The sequence below is a fragment of the Hippoglossus stenolepis genome, chromosome 5, assembly GCF_022539355.2.
Source record: "Hippoglossus stenolepis isolate QCI-W04-F060 chromosome 5, HSTE1.2, whole genome shotgun sequence".
NCBI lineage: Eukaryota > Metazoa > Chordata > Actinopteri > Pleuronectiformes > Pleuronectidae > Hippoglossus > Hippoglossus stenolepis.
The window spans coordinates 5,448,325-5,468,547 of NC_061487.1; the positions used below are offsets into that span (position 1 = coordinate 5,448,325).

The window sequence follows — 20,223 nt, forward strand, 5'->3', positions numbered from 1 at the left end:
TGATATACAGCAACAAAAATACATTGACCTTTAATCTGAAATCACTTGTGGATTAAGTTTGCCATGCTGCTATTCCAACTAGCAAGATAAACAGAAAACCTGGATGTACTTTCTTGGAGGATGGATTATATACGCTGCTGACAATACATTAGGCAAGACACAGAGTTTGGTTTTGTGAATTAATGTTAACTTCAGATCTGTGACTGGTTGGGCTTGGGTCAAGTGTTTCTCAGTTCCACACAGGTTGGGGCCCCATCTTTCAAATGATAGACAGTGATGGACCAGAATTGGGAAGAACGTGTCCTGGTCTTTTCAGGTTCGGGCTCAACTCGTTAACAACTCTACTACTGAGTTTCACAAAACATCAAGTAAATTGATGAAATAACAGTGTTGATAGCTACTTTTTGAAGGCATCTTTGTACCTTTATGATGTGAGGAGTGTACCGCAGAATAGTGGCCTCCTGTTTACATGCAGTCATCTTGTTTTTGTTCTGAGGGGTTTAAAGGTTTAATGGCTGACCGTATTATTTAAAAGGGACAATTTTTGTTTATGTTTACAATTTATGCTGAACAGTAGCTGCTTGTGACTGTTAGTTTCCTTCAGATTAAACAGTCTCAGGGTTTCACCAGTCATCTTTATTGAGAAAGAAGAGACAATCATCTCTTGAGAGGAAGAATCATCTTCCTCTTTTCTGTCCTCAGTGTTTAGACCACACAGCTCATGTATGATTCATGTTTGCGGTTTGTTGCTTTGAAAAGAGTAGAGTGCCTGTTTCCACCTTGGGATGTATTTTACAAAGAAGAAAGAGCAATAAAATGAAAGTCTGCATCCACACTTGTAGCCCTGTGAATCTTTAAGGCTCATCATGCACAGTATGCACATGTTGCACAAAGTGGAGATAGTTGCTTTGATCGTCCGTACATGGCCGGCAACAACTCCCAAGAAATGTATATGAACAGATAAAACACAAAGAAAATAAGAGGTACTGAAGAGAAGTCTTTATTTGCAGTGCATTTACATTCAACATTTTTCATGTGTTGCATAGTCCTTGGTGCATATTTGGTTTACAATCTTAAGGGGGAAAACAAAAACAAAAAACAGCAAAGGAAACAGTTACAGCATCATGATGAGAGGCTTGTTTGAGATGAAAATAACGGTTCATTATAAACCAGGATCAATGTCACAGAGAGTCGTGCCAGATGCTACATGTTCCACTTCAAAGAAACTCAACCTTAATTTAATGATGAAATGACCAAAACCAAGATTCAGGGCCACCTCTGTTCTGGATTTTGTTTGAGTTTGAGTATAAATGTTTCAGATCTGTGGTCTGTGATTAAATTTGGATTGGACAAAAATGGATGGAGACACAGCTAATAATGTAAGGTCAATGGAAAGACACCAAATGTTTTACAGGGCATGAACTGAATAAAAGCATCACCATCACAACTTTTTCTCAACCTTAAAATAGCAGCTTCAAATGAGTTTGACGGTTCACTGACTTGGATATAGAGAGAATGTTTCCTGTTTCAGTCCCAGTCCTCACCCTGAACATCTGTTCTTGCTCTATGTATCTTTGGTGAGTGAGTATGATCTCCTATAAGAAGTGTGTACCAGACCGATAGTCGAAACTTCAACTGCCAGAATTAGGTCCAGCAAGTTCAACAGTAATACAGAACTCTAGATCGATCTGAACACTTTGTGTCAAACATCTACCTCAACCTTCTTTTTAACATGGAGCAGAGCATGGCAACTATTTCTTATGAATGCAGGAGCTTTGTGGAACATAGCGCTGTGCAGTATGGTCACCACAGTCCCTCTTCTTCCTCTTGTCTTTGTGGAAAATGTGCATCTAATTGTGTCTTTTCATTGACTTTCTATCATGATTCATGCTGCCTCTAAAATACACTCCACGAACTCTGTGAACACACACAGTGGTCGAATGCAAGTTGGGAAATGTAGTAATGTTTCAGCATCCTAGTTTGTCAAATTGGAGAATTGGGAGCTGCACTTATTTTATTCTAATCCACTCAAACCATACATTGTTTTTGGTTTTCCATGATTTCTTTGTGGCACTATAACTCAACGCCACTCACACACATTCTGACAATGACCCGACAGGCACAAATCATAATGCAACCAACAGAAGGTGCTTGTCAAGTTAACAACTACTTACTTTAGCATTTGAGCAACTGTCTTTCATTCTCTTTAAAAATCTTTTGTCAGCAGATTGCTGTGCTTCTAGTATGCAGGCTGCCACAGATAAACGCTGACTGCAGCCCTTGAGACAAACGTGATAATGAAGTGAAATGGTGAATGGCTGTTTTGTCTGGTGCAGTTAGATCCTCAGGTTTCACAGCTGTTTCAGGGATAGAGAAGGAGACAAATCAATACGTTTAAACTGGAGCCATCAACAAACCAGGGAGAACCTCTAATGTGTTCAGGTTAGGTCCTTGTCAGTTTTAATAAGAATTAATAATAAGAGACAGTAGCCGTGCAGCCACATTGAGATGAATGAAAATCCCAAACCTGACACAACCTGTTGATCCCATTCTTCCAGACTAAGATATAGTAACTTCTGCACAATATCTTGGGTTAGGTTTTGAGTAACAAAACCAACAAAAATGAAAAGAAAATACAGTTATACTGATTATTAGTACCTATAACATGTGCACGCCATGTCCCACACAGGCTCAAATATGTGGCGTTTCCTGATCAGAGCAGTTCAAGAGTATAGAGTAAGCAACAGTACTAAAACAATGTATGTATGTAATAACAAGTGAAATAACAGCTTATTGTTGAGGAAATAAACAGGTTTCATATCAGAAATAAATGTCTTCAAAAATACCACAAACAAAGTGTCAGATCTTAGTGATTATCTTTCCACATATGATTGTGTGCAGCACAGTTTCCTCAGTTTCCTCCGAGAGGCAAACAAGATGCTCTTCCTGCAGTAAAGCCAGATTTTACTGTGAACCATTTAAAAGCAGGCACATCAAATGGTTGGTTGCACAGAATCGTGTGAGAAGGCTTCATTGGAAATTTGTCTGGAAAAGGGCACGCAACACTTTCAAGTAGATCTTGGCAGGTGAGTGGATGAATCATCTGTCTTTCGCCATCTATCACGGTTACTGTCTCTAGTCGGAATCATCACAAAAACCCTCAGTGCCCTTCTTGGCTCATCTTTCAATGAAGAAATACTCTCAAAATCGTATATATAACTAATGCTATAGCAGCATCGGCTAACCCCCTTTGGGAGCTGCCATTGTTGTTAATGAACAGTTGTTTCTTGCTATTGCCACACACCTAAGACATGCCTGTAGCTGCCAGTAGTTCCCCCCTCATAGAATGCAGATGGGTACGAACCACTGTGGTTCTGAATAAGATGGATTTGGCAAGAAATCCAGCTGCCTCGCAAAGTTATTTCAAAGTAAAAAAAACGTGATCCCTCTGATCCCATCCCTCAGCTCTGCAGCGACGCTGAATCATCATGTCAAACATTTATTTTGCCGAAGGTGACTCATGCCACACTTTAATAAACCACAACTCTATATTTATATATCTACTGATGAACATTCCTCGAAAAACTGATGCAGTTGTCGGCTAAAGATGAAGTGCAGGTTGTTGCAGAAACTGCTGCAACATTCAGGTGATTGTTTAACAATCAACCAAACCTTCATCTGTTAACGTGCCAAACCTCTGTGCCATCACACACTCCTTAATAAGGAAGTGGTGATTTTCACACATTTGTCACTTTTCAACATTCATTTCACACTAACCACCTTTAACCATTCCTTTAAAAGTTGTATTCTGCACTCAGCAGCCACTTGGCTGAGCTTTGAAGGAACTCTTCTTGCATTTCAGAAATACACTTTTTCACAGAGTTAGAAGACTGAAAACACAGTCATGTCTGTCTGTTATATACAGTACAATGCCACAGCCAACATCCCATTAGCTTGGTTTGGTGCAGATACTATGGGCTACATGATTATTTGCCTCTAAGTTTAGTGCAGACATTCACGGCCCTTATGTGATAAATCCTAATGACTTTGGTGATCCCTGACTTTTAGCACCATCAACAGGTAGAATTTCTTCTTTTGTTCAATACTTTTTTAATGACCAAATACCTGCAAAAGTGACTAATATAGCAAATGTTAATATGCTAACATGCCAAAATACAATTGTAAACATGGTTAACATGTTGCTGCTGAGCATTAGCTGTTGCCATTGTTATTCTTAGCATGTTAGCATGCAGCCTTACTGTGTTGTTTGACATTTTTAAGACTAAATGATTAGGCGGAATTAGTACTTAGTCATTTCCTCAAGTACTTGGTCGGACATCGTGTTCATGGAAAAGTAACGTCTTTACTCAGCTTGAGAAATGACTCCTCCTTTTGTCAGCGTGCATCATACGACTGTCTTTACAAACACTAAGTTTAACAGGAGCAGCAGCAACATGACGTGAAGGCTGAAGCCACCGGGGGGCGCCGCACTCTCCCCTATTTCCCGTTGTTCATCCTGCTCGTACTCCCACTCCGTCCTCTTCCTCTCCTGCTCGTCCTCCTCCCCCCCCCTCCACGGCCCATCGTCCTCCTTCACTTTGTTGATGCTTTCGCAGGTTTCGCCCTCGTGACCTTCGTAACAGTGACAGCGAAACCTCTCAGTCAGCAGCTGCAGGTCGTGTTGAGAGTGCCACCCGGTGACAGTGAACTCCACATTGCTAGAGGAACTGATTTTGTAGCTTTTGGCGCTCAGGTGGAGATAATGGCGGGCGCGGGGGTCCCGTCGGACACAGCGGCCGTTGCTCTGGCACAAGAAGTCGCTGCAGACCTCAGCTGCTCGCGTCACGTTCATGATGTACTTACCCAGGCGGTAGCTCAGGAATGTCTTCACTTTGGAGCAGTTAGACTGTGGAGACAAAAAAACAGGGAACAAACATGATGCCATATGTGTGTTGGTTTGTATGATGTGGAGGTAGACAGCTGTTTGGCCCCCTAGTGGCCAGAAATTGTCCCGGTGGCAGTAAAAGTGTTCCAAGATTATGATGGTTGAAATCAGGTATTTTCTAAGCTAAGCTGATTTTAAGGAGATAAGGATGAAAAGCTTGAGGGAGAAGAGAGGAGGAGAAGAGAGGAAGATAGATCATAGATAGATTATAAAGCACATTTCTTTGAAGCAGCTTTAATTCCATGCTTCTTCCTTCATGCAGACAGGGTCACAGCGAGCCAAAACATACATGCATTATACTTTTCCAAATGTCAAACACAAAGCGGCCACACAATGTCAACATCCTATTGTCTGACTATTCACAGGGGCAGTTTGTCTGGATTTACCAAAAAATCAAGGCCCCTGAGAAAAGATTGTTTCTCACGGAAAAATACAAATTTAGACTTCAATGGACTCAACAGCACAAAAAGTTGGACAGATCTTCAGCCCAACAACACATACTGTATGATCTATTTCTATAATCTGTGTCATTAGCTAGTACAGAGATTTTGGAAGATGTTCTCCATCTGTGACCCATGAGCAGATTGCTTTTGAGCGAAAGTAGGAGAATGATTAGAAAAAGAGGACACCCACCCTGGATGAGGTCAAGTTCAGGTCACCCCAAATGACAAATCCCGCAGCACCCAGAGCAGCACTCTCCCCGATGGTGTGGATCAAGTCTTTCTGCAGGAAAACACAAAGAGTAGGTGCAGGGGTCACAACTCATGGACACACTGACACACGTTGAATATCAAACATACTGAAGTGACATAGGCACAGTGAATATACAAAGCACATATAGGATTTATGAATTTTTATAACATGATGGGATGATTAAAAAGACACAGCTATCTGAATTCTGAACAGAAAAACAAATACATACATCTATATGACCAGTGTGAAAAATCATGGAGCAAAGAGCCACAAGGAGGCGCTGCAAATTATTTTCAAGGTTAAGTGAAGAAACAACTTAGCTATTGACTCAAATATTTCAACACAGATATTTCAAAGCTTATTCAAAACACTGCTCACACAGTGTGTAGAGCACTGAGGCTGTTTGGCTTGAAGAAATCTCTGGTTGACTTTGATGAAGTTTAGGTATAAAAATGAAACCACAGCAACACGGTTTGTATTTGTGACTCTAAGCCGTTTTTTCTGTGCATCTCCACAAGATGGCAGTACGTAACTTAAGGAAGTTCACTGTGAGTATAGACACACTGCTGCCAGGAGAGATTTATATACTGATATGTCTTTAATAAGCATCTTTGTATGAAATGCTTGAGTTCAGTTGTTGCCTAGGAAGCTTCTCGTCAGGACATCTCAAAATGGGTTGGCTACAACAGTGATAATAAATCAACTCAACCTAAGATATTGCAAATTGCAGAGTGGGAAGTGGCTGACAGTTTAAGAGTTTTCTATTGTTACTTAGTTTATTGATTTCTGTGTGATTACCTTTATTATATGTTTAGACTTCCTTTTTAGGACTCTGGACCTCTACCAAGAACCAACAAATAACTGGTTGAGAGTCCTGCATCACAGTTTATAATTTTAGTTGTAGCTCATTCTAATGATGTGTAAACACAAAGAAATGAGTAAATCATTGGAAGTAAATAATTTGGATGAATGAGTATAAATGTTTACAATGTTATCTTAAATATGAATTTCTTATGCAAGTATCTTCAGTCCTTGGTTGATTTAAAACAAACCTAACCATATATCTGGAGTTAAAATGATTGCATGACAGCTCAAACACAGAAACAGCTCCTTGTGCCTTTTTAAACCCAGACTTTATTCTCATAGTCACTTGAGGAGATTTTTCAGTTTGAACTGACAGGAACATACACAACATACATACCACCGTCCCACATGATTTTATGGCAGTAGACATCTTTGAAATCGCTTTACTCCCTCATTCTAGATTTAGTTTTCATCTAAGTCTGCCTTGTTTCCCCCCTGTGCAGTCACTGTTCTTTCTGATGCAAAATCTGCTCCATTGCCTTTTTGTGATAACACTGATCACAGTGACCCGTTGCCCAAACTTTGCCTTTCCTGCCAATTTGTCGGTTTGGCATGTCGCCTAACTGCTCAAATTTAAAAGTCTTAAAAAACTCACTCAGTACTGTATGACAAAGTTTAGCTTTAAGAAGTGCAGTTGGTCACAGAGTTACCCTCAGCCTCACCCTGTACATGATGAACTGCAGACTCAGAGCTTGTTAGCCTGTGAGTTCTATTTGAGGCCACGTCCATGTTATTTTGTACATCTGCTATACTGTCATTAGTTGACTGTGAGTCAAGTTGGTCGATTTTTGTTTGTTTACAACAAAAACAAGAAAATACAGTAAAAGACTTTGAGTTTAGATGTTCAAAGAGATACCACACATTTAAAAGTGTTTTTTGTGCTGTATATACAGTATATATATATAAACACATCATAGTGGCTGGAAATACTCATTTAATAGTCAAAAAACCAAACACCTGTGACATTAGATACATGTAGAGGTCCAACCTTTCAGTCCTGTCCAGGCACAGTAACACTCTAACATCATGGCACCGTTAACTAACAGTGCATGTAAGCTTACTTTTTTAATTCACGAATAGGATTAGGCGATTGGCTCGGAATAAACTAAATTAGATTTTAAGTCACATGACAGGGAAAGTAGATCATCCTTTGTCATGTGAAACCTTTAGACTTCACTGGGATTGGACAAATGAGGGGGAAAATCTCTTAATTGAAACACATTGTTTGGGAAATTAACTATTCTTTTGTTCATCAGTAGAGTGGCAACTGTCCAATCTAAATTTTGCTCATACTTAATTCTGTTGTAAACCATGTATCTTACTGCGGTGAGGAAGGCCATGGCCTCGTCCCGGTATCCCAGCCTCAGGTACACGTATGTGGGGAGGTCATACTCCTTCGAGGTAAGCGAGGCAACACGGAGCGACTCTCTGATCCTGTGCTGGGAGAAGTGAAGGTTGCTGATACTGTTTGTGTGGCTTTTCCTGATTGCCACCGAGGGAAAGAGCGCCGTGCTGCTGTTCCACAACCACCCCAGCTCGTCATTCCTCATGCTCTCCAGCAGGGGGCAGAAGCCTGTGTAGTTCTGATCATGCATGTTGTAGTTGTGGCAGTCAGGGTAGAGGTAGAAACCCCAGAGCCCATTGGGGCGAAGGCGTGTCCCCAGCTGAATAGTCCTCTGCATGAATGCCCTGGCACTCTTCTCAAATCTCCGCCGTGCCAGCTCCTCCACCTGCGCTGCCGTCACGTTTACATAAGCCTTGGCGGTAAGCTCCCTAGACTTTTGCCGGTAGATGTCCTTTTTGTGCCAGTTACGGCTCCACTGAGGCCGCCAGTACTCCCAATCGATGACAGCCAGGCCCCGGAAGTCCTCTGCAGGGATGAAGTGGTTGATGTCCTGGTAGGCCTTCAGCAGGTGCATGTCCAGGCTGCAGTTCTGTGGCAGGCCACCATGCACAGGGTCGCCCTGCGGGGTGTAGTAAGGGTAGTTGCCCAGCCGGTTGGCATAGAAAATGGTGACATTCTGGCCTGTCCAACCAGCACGTGGGCTCCCGTGGATGTGGAAAAGACGGTCGAGGTTGGTGGTGACATTGTACTTGATGGTGCACATGTCGAGAGGGGCGTTCCAGGCCGCGATGAAGGGCTTCCGATTGATCAAGGGCAGCTTGGCAGGTTTCTGACCAAAGGCAACGTGAAAGAGCAGAAGCAGCCACGAGCAGGTGAGGGCAACAGGTACAACAGGGTGGGAGGAGGATGTCCCGCCCACTGGCACCACAGGCATTCTGGGGTTCAGGAGGAGCAGCTGTCAATCATCCTAAAGAGAGGGATGGAAACACAAGGAGGATAAAAGTAAATATTTGATTCATTAAACTGGTATAGCTGAGTTTTCCCAACCTTATTTTAGCTTGACCATTTTATTTATTTATTTTCTGTTTATTCTCTGGTTTCTCTCTCTCTTTCCATGTCTGTAATTTATTTAGTTATGGGGAGCAGTCACTATAAGGTTATTATTACAATTGAATTCAGCATATCTTTGATTGGTTTAGTTTTTCTTTAAAGGTTCAGTATGTAGGATTTAGTGACATCTAGTGGTGAAGTTGCATGTTGCAGCTGAATACCCCTCAACTTCCTCTGACTTTCTAACTGTATTTATATTATTTTTGTTCACTGAGTTTATAGAAGAGTTTATGATGAGCTCAGCGATTCCTCTAAATGCACCTCAAACTGCTCCCCCACAACGTCTGCCATGTAAATAAACATCGTTTACGCAGATCATGAAAACTTTTGCATTTGCTTGTAACATTTGATGAGCTGAGCTGGGTTTCCATCTTTAAGCGTGTGAAAACATCTGGGATGTATTTAGCATCCCAACAGTCTGCACAACCTTGTGTCGTAATTAAGTAATTACTCATTTATTGTCCAGTTGGTCAGATTGTATTACGAAGTCGTCAGACAAACAAAAAGAAGAAATCAGAGAATACAGTCAAAAAAAGATACAATTGGATCGATGGAAGATAGACAGAAAGACAGACAGACAGACAGACAGACAGACAGACTGATTGATTGATTGATTGATTGATTGATTGATTGAAACATTTGAATCTCCTGATCAGCGCTGTCCTCAGAGACTTGCTCTAAATAGTTTTTGGCTCATTTCCATGGCTAACAGGGGTCAGAGGTCACAAAGAGGAAATCAGTTGACACCCAGTGACTGGAACGAGGACTTCAGCTGTACAGACCGCTGCGTTCCTGTCCACAGCTAGTCTCCCTGTGACCAGAGCTGAAGCCTCAGGCCACAATGACAGGCCTTCCTGCCAAATGTCTCAGTGAGGTTCCCTGTTTGCTGTGTCTCTGTGTCGCACATCCAGCTGCTAGAACCAAACATCCAGTCAGAGAGCAGCAGACGCACAAATCAGAAGTCTGATTTCTGCACTTCATCTGTTCAGCCTGTTTTCTTTCTTTGCCACTGAGTGAATTTCAAGAGTTGACTTTTTACCCCACATACCAAGTGTTGATTTGTTTCTCCCTGACTTTCACAACATATATATTATAGCTTTAAAAGTCTGTCTCGCTTTGGGACATTATTTGGATTTTGATCACTTCTAAAAGTTTCAATATTTCTCTCTTTATAGTCTTTTGACTTTTTGGACTTTGGACTTGTTGTTGTCGGCCCCTGTGGCCACTGATCCCTGCCTCCTTGTGTCTGTGTTCTAACTCCTCTTTGTCAGTTGTCTCATCTCATGTTTCAGTTCCCTTTAGAAGCATCTGTGCGCCTGTTAATCACTTGAAATATTCTTCCCTGCCCCAGCCTTCATCCTATGTGTGCACTTTGTGTCCTGAACACCTCACCCAGTCACGTTACACCTTCAAAATGTTTCAACCATCTATGAAATTTAAAGTCAAACTGTTATTAAAATTAAAAAAACATGCTACTGTGTTAGCAGGGACTCTAAAGCTTAACCTTAAAGCATTAGAATGCATTTAACCCATTGCCATCTTAAAGATAGTGTGTACACTAATATGTTTGGATTACTGAATGGACCATACATTCTAGAGCTAGAGCCTCTGTATGAAGTGTCTGCTTGTTTTTCTTGTTTGGAAGTCATAAAGATCCGTTAAAAGTTAAAAAATATTCACAAAGAGGCAAATCAACTAAAGACAACTAATTATTATATGCTCAATTTATTAATCTGTAAAATTATTTCACAACTAATACTCATGTTTTTAAAAAACGTCAACATAAGATGCCATTAGTGTTCCAAAGAAGAATGTTTTTAAAAGGTATCTCGGCTGTTTTAGTTACTTATTAGCAGCTGAAACCGTTTAAATAAAGATCATATTGTATTTTACACTTCCTGTGATGAATATACAATCTCATCAGTTCAATATACACGATTTGTAGCTCTGGATGACAAATGATGGAACATTTCTTCTAATCCTGCTAAGCCACTAGTAGAACTCTTAAACTACTGTACAGATTTGGTTCTTTAAATGTTATTTGTTCATTTTTTCCCACTCAGAGTTATGTCGGTTTGGAATCAAAGTCATTTCCTCTCTTTATGTTCCTGCCAGTCTCTTCCTGCTGGTTTGGAAATAATTTGACTGCTGTTTTCCCTGAGAATGTTCTGCAGTGTTGCAGTAAATGTATGCATGTATGGCTGCTTAATGGTCCTCTGTTCGAGCTGAAACTGCTTCCATATGAAGCCTGGCAGAGAGCAAAGCCGACATGATTTGATGATAGGAATGTTTCTGATTATGACCATTATTTAACTTGCTTTTAGCCTGTTTTCAATCTCTAACTGAGCTCATAAACCTGTTTTATTTCTCTTTTTAGGTTGATTCCCCATGATTTTTCTGATGGAGCTTGAAATCCCAGACCTCCATAATGCTACGCTGGCTGTCTGGACACCATCAAAGACCACTGTTTACGGTTTACTATCATTATGCAACATTGATTTGTACACAGGGGTTGTGCACCTCTGAAAAGCTTAAAATTCTAGTTTATTCAAGTATGAAATTATCTGAACAGGCGTTTGAAAGAACTTGAAAAGAGGCACTTTGTGATAATAGTTTTTTACAATCTGCAAGATTTTAAGACTATTTCAGACAGCTGCTACATTTGTGCTTTAAAGCCAGGGTTGGTAATCCTAAAAAAGTAAGCAAGAGCAGCCTACACATTGAAAAAATGCAACTGATACATCTCACCTCCTCCCATCAGCCCCCTTGTCAAAGCTACAGCCCTAAAGCACTGACTGACAACTGCTAGAAGCCAACCTTTCCCCCCAGACAACTTTATATATTGATGGCTATCAGAATGTAGAGAGAATTTAACAAATAAGATCAAAAGTTATCAGAACCCAAATTTTAACTAGGGCTGCAACGCACTGTTGAGCCATTTTGCCATGCCCATTTTGAATTACTCCAAAATACGTACATTTTCATCAGGCCTGACGCGCCTGCGAAGTTTGGTGAGTTTTCAGGTACAGTATGTTCAAGCTGTCAAAAATGCGACAAATTTTCCTGAATAACGATTGTGGTCATGGTTAATAAGACATCAGCGATGAATGTTGGTGCATGAGAAGATGCAAAATGTCCTATGCTTTGTTGCAAATCAAGAGTTTCCAATTTATTTCCAATCATTGATGTATGTCAACTCTGCTTTTCGCAAGCAAATCACACTTGTTCATTGAATCAGAACATTCTACTGTACTTCTGTCTGTATAGTATCATTCAAATCTTACAGTGTTTGCCAGTGATGTGTGATTTACTTGGTCAGTAGTTAGTTATTACAGCTGCAGTTTACAGTTAGCTATCTCAGGTGCTTCAGTACTGATCAATAGTCTACATAAGGGCTCTAATACATACAGTATGACATACAGTCCAGAGTTGTACTGTATGTCATACTGCTGGGTCATGATTCTTCATGTAAAATGTGAATAAAACAGTTGCCATGGGGGACCTTGTACCTATCCATTATTACCTGTGCAGCACATATTTTCGCTTTATCTATTCAATTTCCATTTCAATTCAAATAGATTGATTTGATTTATCTGACTAAAAGTCCAACAACCAGGGAGGATTGAAATTATTCATGAATTATCAAGCAGCTGCAGTCATTTTCTCAGTAACTGATTGACCAACGTATTGTTCCAGCCCCAAAACACAGTGTGTGAACACAGAGCCAGTGCTGTTATGTTTCGGGGAACCACACTCTCCCTAACTGTAGATGGTCTGATTGTTAGGCAATTTAAATGTAATCATAGGCACACAAAAAACAAAAGAAAATTGTGACCACAGTCTGGGTCAACCAGGAAGGCTGCACTGGACCAAAACCTTCATGTGCTTCAGTTGATGGTTCTTATCATGATAAAAGCTGGAGGGAGCAGCCTCAGATTAAACACACTTAAGCTCATGTTTAAAGTTCGGCTTTGTGTCGACGTGAATTATCTATCCAGAGGAGCTTGGAGCCGTGGGTCGGTCTGGCATCGATTAAGATAAGAGTTTGTTGACGTCTGTGGTTCTTGTGGAATGGCTCCACTCATTCAGCAAATACAAGAGAGAAAAAAGCGAGAGCGTCTAATTTTCATTTTCTCTGCTGGAAAACTGGGGTGAAATCGAGCCTCAGAGGGTTGGTCGGCCTCTCAGCAGCATCCATGAACCAGAAGATGATGCAGGGCAAAGGTCAAGAGGAAAATAAGAAGGAGGAATGTTGGCACACCTGCACAGCTTATAGAAGCTCAGATTATGATGTCCTATCTCTGTGTTCAAACGAGGATTGAAGTAAAGACAGTTTTTATTGTTGGTGCATGGCTCAGAGTACCGCTGCATGACCTCAACAACATCAGCAACCTTGCAGGGTCTCATTTCACCAAGGACTTGGTACCCAAAGAAAGCATTTTGAACTCAGGGGTAAATGAAGCTGACAGTGTGATGGAGGCACTTCTGAGAGGATAGAAAGATGAGAACACTGAGCACATTCAGAGATGCCAGGAGAGGAAGAAGCACTCGCTGGGTTTGATGTGTGGGAATCGAGCCGAACCCCTGATGGCTGGCTGAAGGCCAGAAGCCAAAATACCAGATTTTGTCACAAAAGCCATCTGTCATGTAAATATGTTCCAACACCAAGTCACATCACTATTTACACAGGCTCATTCCGAATGTGTGGAGCTTCAAATGGTATGACAGTAATGAACATTTCACGCTGCAGTAGAATAATCTAAAGCCATTTTTTAGCAGCCTTTTTAACGAACAGCATTTCCCGTAAGCTCAAGACCATTCTGGGCTAAACGTCACAGCTCAACAGAGCGAGCGAGTCAGCAGCAGCACAGAGACGACTCAAAGCTGTGGAACAACTAGAGTCACAAAAATGACTTTGTGGATTTGGACAAACCCAACAGCACTGTATCTGTTTCATGACTCTCAGACGAAACTGTAAATTCTCACCAGAGCAGCAGTGATGTATCTGTTCACAGTTTAATTGATGTGCAATTTTGTCATTATCACCAAGGTCTTAATTTCTATCAGAGTTTTTTATAGGGTGCTGTTGTAGAGCTGGAAAAACAAAACAGAAACAAGTTAAATGAGAGACTCAGAAATCAGAGCCAACAGCACATCAAGAGCCTAATGATTGTGTATTTAAGTCTTTTCAACAGTTTCACCAGACCAGTAGAGGCCTCAACACACAGAGGGGCCCATGCAATGCTTCAGCTGAAAACAGACCATGAAAATCCTCCAAACTGTAACACGACTCTGAATCAGGACTTTCCATGAATCACACACAAAGCTGGTTGCCCCATGTTAACCAGAGCAAAGAGAGGCATATTCTAACAAATATTCCTGGTGGTATTCTGAATGTGGTCGTGATTCATGTTCCTCACAAACAAAAGACGGAGAGCGGGAACCACCAAGGCAGAAATCTTTCCACTCGGCTGAGCCAAAGTTAATCCAGCGCCTGGTGAGCGCCGAGGCTCCAGAAATCACTCTGTTTGGGGTGGATTTGTCAAATGGAGAAAACAGATGGATGATCTCATGAAGAAGAGAGAAGACAAAATGAATAGAGCAAAAATAAAGAAAGGAAGGCAGAAAAAAATTTCTACCCAGAATCTGATAAATTATTTAAAGGGGACATAGCATGCCCATTTTACCACAAGTTGATATGGTTCCTTGGGGTTTTAATGAAATGTCTGTAACATACTTTGGTCAAAATACCACAAGGATCATTTAAAACAGCACCCTTTTTACCCTGTATAAAACAGCCCTCCACAGAGTGACCTGTTTTGAGTGCCTGTTCCTTTAAATGCTAGTGAGCTAGCTCCCCCCTCCCCCCTCTCCCCCCATGATTTTAAACGATATAAATTACATATTTTATATGATATAAATTATCAAATATGCATCCCATACTTTGTATTCCCCTTGTTGTCCTGGAGTTTTAATTTTCCCAATCACATAATTAAATGTCCCCCTCTGCCCATCCACTACAAGCACACAAGCAGACAGACAGAGAGAGAAAGAGAGGGGGGGGCTATGAAGACCATCACTTACCCCCGAACCCCGACATTCAACGGGTACAACAACAAGCGGAGAAAGCAGAATTGCGGGCTGACCTTATATATACAGTCTATGGGGCTGACCAGCGGAGAAATGCTCGTCCCGTGTGAACAGCCAGGCGCGTGCGGAGAACGGCGCTGCCGTCGCTGCGTCGGTGTAAACCCGGCGTAACAAGTGTGGGGGGATGAGGTGGGGGGTGGGCCAAGACCATGTAGGGAGACTTCCAGTGTATTGTGACGACACAGTACACAGGAAGCTCATTCCAGTCATTCAAGCATGACGTTTCTGACTTAGAGGAACCATAACAAAACACAAAAAAAGTGTTTTTTTTCCAGAGTTTTGGGGTTGGTAGACATGCTAGATACCCACATTAATGTGTAGAAGCACTAACAAAGTGGAATTTTCATGATATGTCCCCTTTAAAAGAGCAACTTGACAGTCTGAGGATCTTTGTTTTAGTAGCTGTACCAAGTAGCTCTTTCCCAGCTGTTTGTTTGTCTGTTTGTCAGCAAGATTACGCAGAAGCTACTGAGCAGATTTCCATGAACTTGGTGGTCAAGAAATAAACCCAGCGTTTTCCAAAGAACTTATTCAATCTATGGTGGTAACAGGTGTGCTTCTGTCAAGCATGCACACAAAGGTCACTCTCACGCACAACAGATTCCGAGTGGCAGGTACAAAACTTAGAGAGTTAAAGACAAATTCTCTTGTAATTGAAAGAACTGCATTGATGCCACAACTGCAGCTGAAACTATGAGGTCTGACTGTCTGTGTTTATGGTAAAAATGTTATGGACCATAGTACTAACATGCAGTAGCCCCACAGCGTGAGCAAGCACACAGCAAACTGCGCTGCACACACCAAGTTAAAAATCTCTAGTAGTGAGAAGTGTAACAAAAATTGCTTAATTATGAAACTGTTCGGGACAAATTACAATACGGCAGGCCGCCATAGTCTAGATCATTTATGGGAAACACTGGAAACCATTTAATTCAGGACAAAGGTACGGAACCAGTAATTTTTTATCACTTTAAAGATGCAAGGTTTTTAGTCTTTTCACATTTTTTCAACTTTTAGGGAATAATTAATGGATCTTAGTAAAAAAATCATTCTTCTTCAAGGGGGATGATGATTTCATGATCTGCATTGTTTTATTGGCTCAGCTATAAGACCTGAACAATTTCAGCAATGAAACTATGTATTCACTTTTACCTATACAACATTAGAGATGAGAAATAGATATATAGTCTATTCATTATTTTTGAGGCAAATGCCATTTTGGTAAAATTTTGTTAACCGACAAACACATACACGCTAACATACCCAGACATTTTTAATAAGTTCCTCCTTAAAACAACCATGTATTTAGTGTAAAACATGAAAGCCACTGTTTTCCCACAAATTATCACTTTGTGCATATAAGAAAATATATATTTCAGCACTGTGGCAGCCCATAATTTAACACTTTCAAAAACCTCCTTCTGCTTTATGAGTAGTTTTACTTTTTCTACCAAAACTTAAGACTTTGAAAGTTAAATAGGATTGTAACAGATTATTTTGTTACATCAATATTTGTACCTATACTTTTTCCACAATTGGCTGAACAATTCAGCTACTCTAGATTTGATATATTGATCTGGCTCCGTTGTGAATCAGTATCTTATTGAGTGGCTTAAGACAATAAAGATCTTAAAGCTTAAAGCAGTCCTGAAATCCTGCCAGCTAATCAAGACTCCCGGCTCAGCGTTTGATCTTTAACCTCAGACACTCTAACGCTCTGTGTCTGTGCGGAGAGGGCAGACTGGAAAACAGCACGCTCCCATAAACAGTGAGGGACTTTTTATAGCCTCCTCTGATGAACTTGTGCTCTCTTTGACGTTCCTTGAAAACCATGACCTCCCGTGTTGTCTGCATGTCTCACCATTTACTGTAGGTTGTTGTGAGACAGCGCATCTGCTAAATGACTGAAACTCTACCAAGATTTGCAGCCTTCTAGCAAAACACTTAACCCACCGAGACTTAAGAATAGCGTGCTCCCGTGTGTCCAATTTCGAAATGAGAAAACATTTCTTCACTGCGAGAGAGTTGTTAGGGGTGACCCAACATTCCTGACATGACAGAACCCTTCCCTTTTCCTGCATCACCCAAAACAGTAGCTCAAATCCATGCTCCAACAACCCAGGGTTTAAAAATACATCTTATCTTAATCTTTGTGCGGCAAAATAAAAGATACTCCAGAGCAACTTGATTTTCTAACTTTAGCCTGATAGAAATGAAACTATGAAACCACGGGGGAAAGTTGCTCCCTGATTTGAACAGCTCACCTGTAGATGCTGCACATCACCAGATAATTAGCAGTCCGCGGGGGGCCTCTTTCCCGGGGTCATGATGGACCTCAGCGCCGTACAGCCATCAGGCCTGCATTCAGTCTGTCACTGTGAAACACAGGCCAGTGAAACACACTTATATACAGCCCAGAGAGGAGAGCAGAGGGAGGAGAGAGCCTCACGACCACAACACAGCGATTAGAGTGCAGCGAGGGAGGGTGACGAGAGACAGAGAGACACACAGGCAAGAGAAGAGAGGGGGGGGAGAGAGAGAGAGAGGTTTTAAATCCCTGTGAGTTTGCTGAGCTCCTCTAAGGTCTGATCCTCTCTGGAGGAAAAGTCTCAACTCATCCACTTCAATCAGGATCAGAGGGGAAGAAAGACGTAAACACACAGATGTCAACAACAATTTTCCTGATGTGTGTGTGTGTCTGTGTGTATAAAACTTTATGTTTCTATAATCAAGTCTGAATTCAGGAAAAAATGTCATTTTAAAACGTAAACCAGGACAGGAAAGGGCATTTTTCAAATGTTTACATCTACAATTTGGTGAATATGAATGTGTGAAGATGTGTGAAGTGTTTTTTGTTTTTTTTCTAAACACAAATATCTGGGTAACTTATGAAGAAACTGTAAGATTGGAAACACAGGCACACAGGAGCCTTCAGGGCTTTCTGTACGAGCGGACTCCAAACCAAGTTAACAAATTCAAAACATGAAACCCGATACAAACGCCAGCTTGCTTGGTGAAAAGTCTACTTCCACCACAAAATGTTCTGTTCTGTTCTTTTTACCATACCTGACTTTCTGACAGAAACAAACCCTGATGGTTAATATTTAAACTACAGGCATTTTGACCATGAAACAAGATATACCGTGGTCTAGGACTTTTTCACCACCACTCTGAGTTGTGAAGGTTCAACATAAACAGTATATGACTTCATATATTTGACAGTGGACATATAAACTTTTTCCAGGAAACAGGTATAACTCCTGTTCTAACAAGTAGTTTTGGGATTTGAAGGTAACTGACCAAATAAAGCATCATGCGGGGAGTCATCTGCACCAATAGCTGAACTTCAATCAGGAGAGACTTTGATTCAACGTTTTAACAAACATTTATTCACATGCACACAGAGAAAGTGATGTGAATGTTATGGTGTTTGGGCGTTTTCGACCCCTTTGTGATGTCATCAGGTTTAGATGGGGGTGAAGCAGAACCTAGTACAGGAATCCACCCCGGGGTCTAGACACTGGTTGTGGTTGAGGATCCAGATAAGTCGATGGTGATTCTGCTGAAGACTGGAGGAGATCGGGGTGGAAGTGGGTTATGCGCCTCACTGAATGACGGCTGACTGCGGAAGAGAGGAAAAGGGATTTAAGGTTTGACAGCAGCCGCATGATTGGCTGGAAGAGACTGTGGCAGAATCTGATTGGCCATTTAGAAACGCCCACAATCAGCTGATTAATAAGCAAAGAGAGAGTGAGAGATTTAAGATTGATTGAAAGGGGATAAAGACTTGATGACTAAACTTATGCTAAGGTACATTTTTGTACCAGTCCTGTCTCTGACATCTTTCTCTGAAGACTCTAATGGGAGACCCTGTGTCACTATGTCGCTTTTTTAGACCAATTTAATAAGTAAAAAACACACATCCTCAAAAACCCCTGAGAAAATGTGTGGAGCAGAACAAACATCAGGCTGTCAGAAGCACAGTTAGCTAGTATTTTCAAATGCATGTATTCTTCTTTAATTTGTATTCCCATTGCAGCAGAGTGTCACTGTGCTGATTAAATGACATTACATGTGGACCCAGCACTTGAACCCAGCCCGAGCAGAGATTCCAGTGGTTAACCACGCATATTTACAACCAAGGAGACAAAAGTCACAGTGAACCCGGTCCCTGCAAGTCGCTCCGTTAAATATACACATGGATTTTCCCTTTTCTTAGCCGTGTGTTTTCATATGAGAAATATGTCATCCAACTAAACAGCACTTTCATGTAGCAGAGAGAGACGCAGCATAGTTTGTATGTTTAATTGTACTGTTAGATTATGGCAGAACATATTATTAAAAGAGAAACCTGACTCGCTCACGGCATCAGTAAAACTTGTGTTTATTAACATCTTAGATCCTCTGTGTTCATTCATTATGAGCTTTGAACATCAGAGAGTGTTTCCATGCTAAGAAGCTTAAAGTGGTGCAAATTCAAAATTAGGAAAACTAGTGCAGTGCCAGTTCAAAACCTGCCTGTTTGGAAAGGGCAGTTTGCTTGGTCTGTGGTGACGGTGGAAGCTTTCTTTCTGAAACTCTTAGAGTGCCCTGCAGTAATTGAGCCGCAGGGAGACTCCGACTCAGTCTGAACAACACTGCAGCTGCACCACCACTGCTGCACAAAGAGCTGTTCACCTGTTTTTTAAAAGTTCAGTCAAGTTCACCTCAGTACACAGAACACTGAACTGGGGAATCAGTTGTTGTCATGAATGCACCTGCTGTCACGAATGGGCTGTTGATGAGTCCCAGCCCCCTGCTACAGAACAAGGGTCATCTGTTTATTTAACTTTTATAAATAATGAACATGTTGTGTGTCTAAATTGCAACTTCGAAATTACACTTCCCTGGCCCTTACACATGTCAAGTGTCTCGAGATATTTGAGATACATACAAACAGACAATTCTGGAATTAGTTTCAGATTAGCATTCTAATTAATTTGATGAATTGTTTATTTTTCTGTTACCTCTACAAACTTGGGTCTTTCTATAGGCATATTTTCTTCTTAGTTGTGATTTAACTAAATGGACTGTCAGGTTGTTTTATAAGGCTTTTGGAGATGGTGAACAAAAACAG

The 20,223-nt window shown here is 41.1% G+C and overlaps 1 protein-coding gene across 1 annotated transcript; it reads right to left on the reverse strand.

Annotated features, from left to right (window-relative positions):
- Positions 1–984: 984 nt before the first annotated feature.
- On the reverse strand, positions 985–17,556 carry LOC118110245 (hyaluronidase-4). The gene is made up of 4 exons (XM_035157950.2): positions 17,372–17,556; positions 7,825–8,814; positions 5,579–5,668; positions 985–4,906 (listed from the first exon to the last, which is right to left on the reverse strand). The coding sequence occupies exons 2-4, from the start codon at positions 8,779–8,781 to the stop codon at positions 4,406–4,408; spliced, it is 1,548 nt and encodes a 515-aa protein (XP_035013841.1). The 5' UTR covers positions 8,782–8,814; positions 17,372–17,556; the 3' UTR covers positions 985–4,405.
- Positions 17,557–20,223: the final 2,667 nt, after the last annotated feature.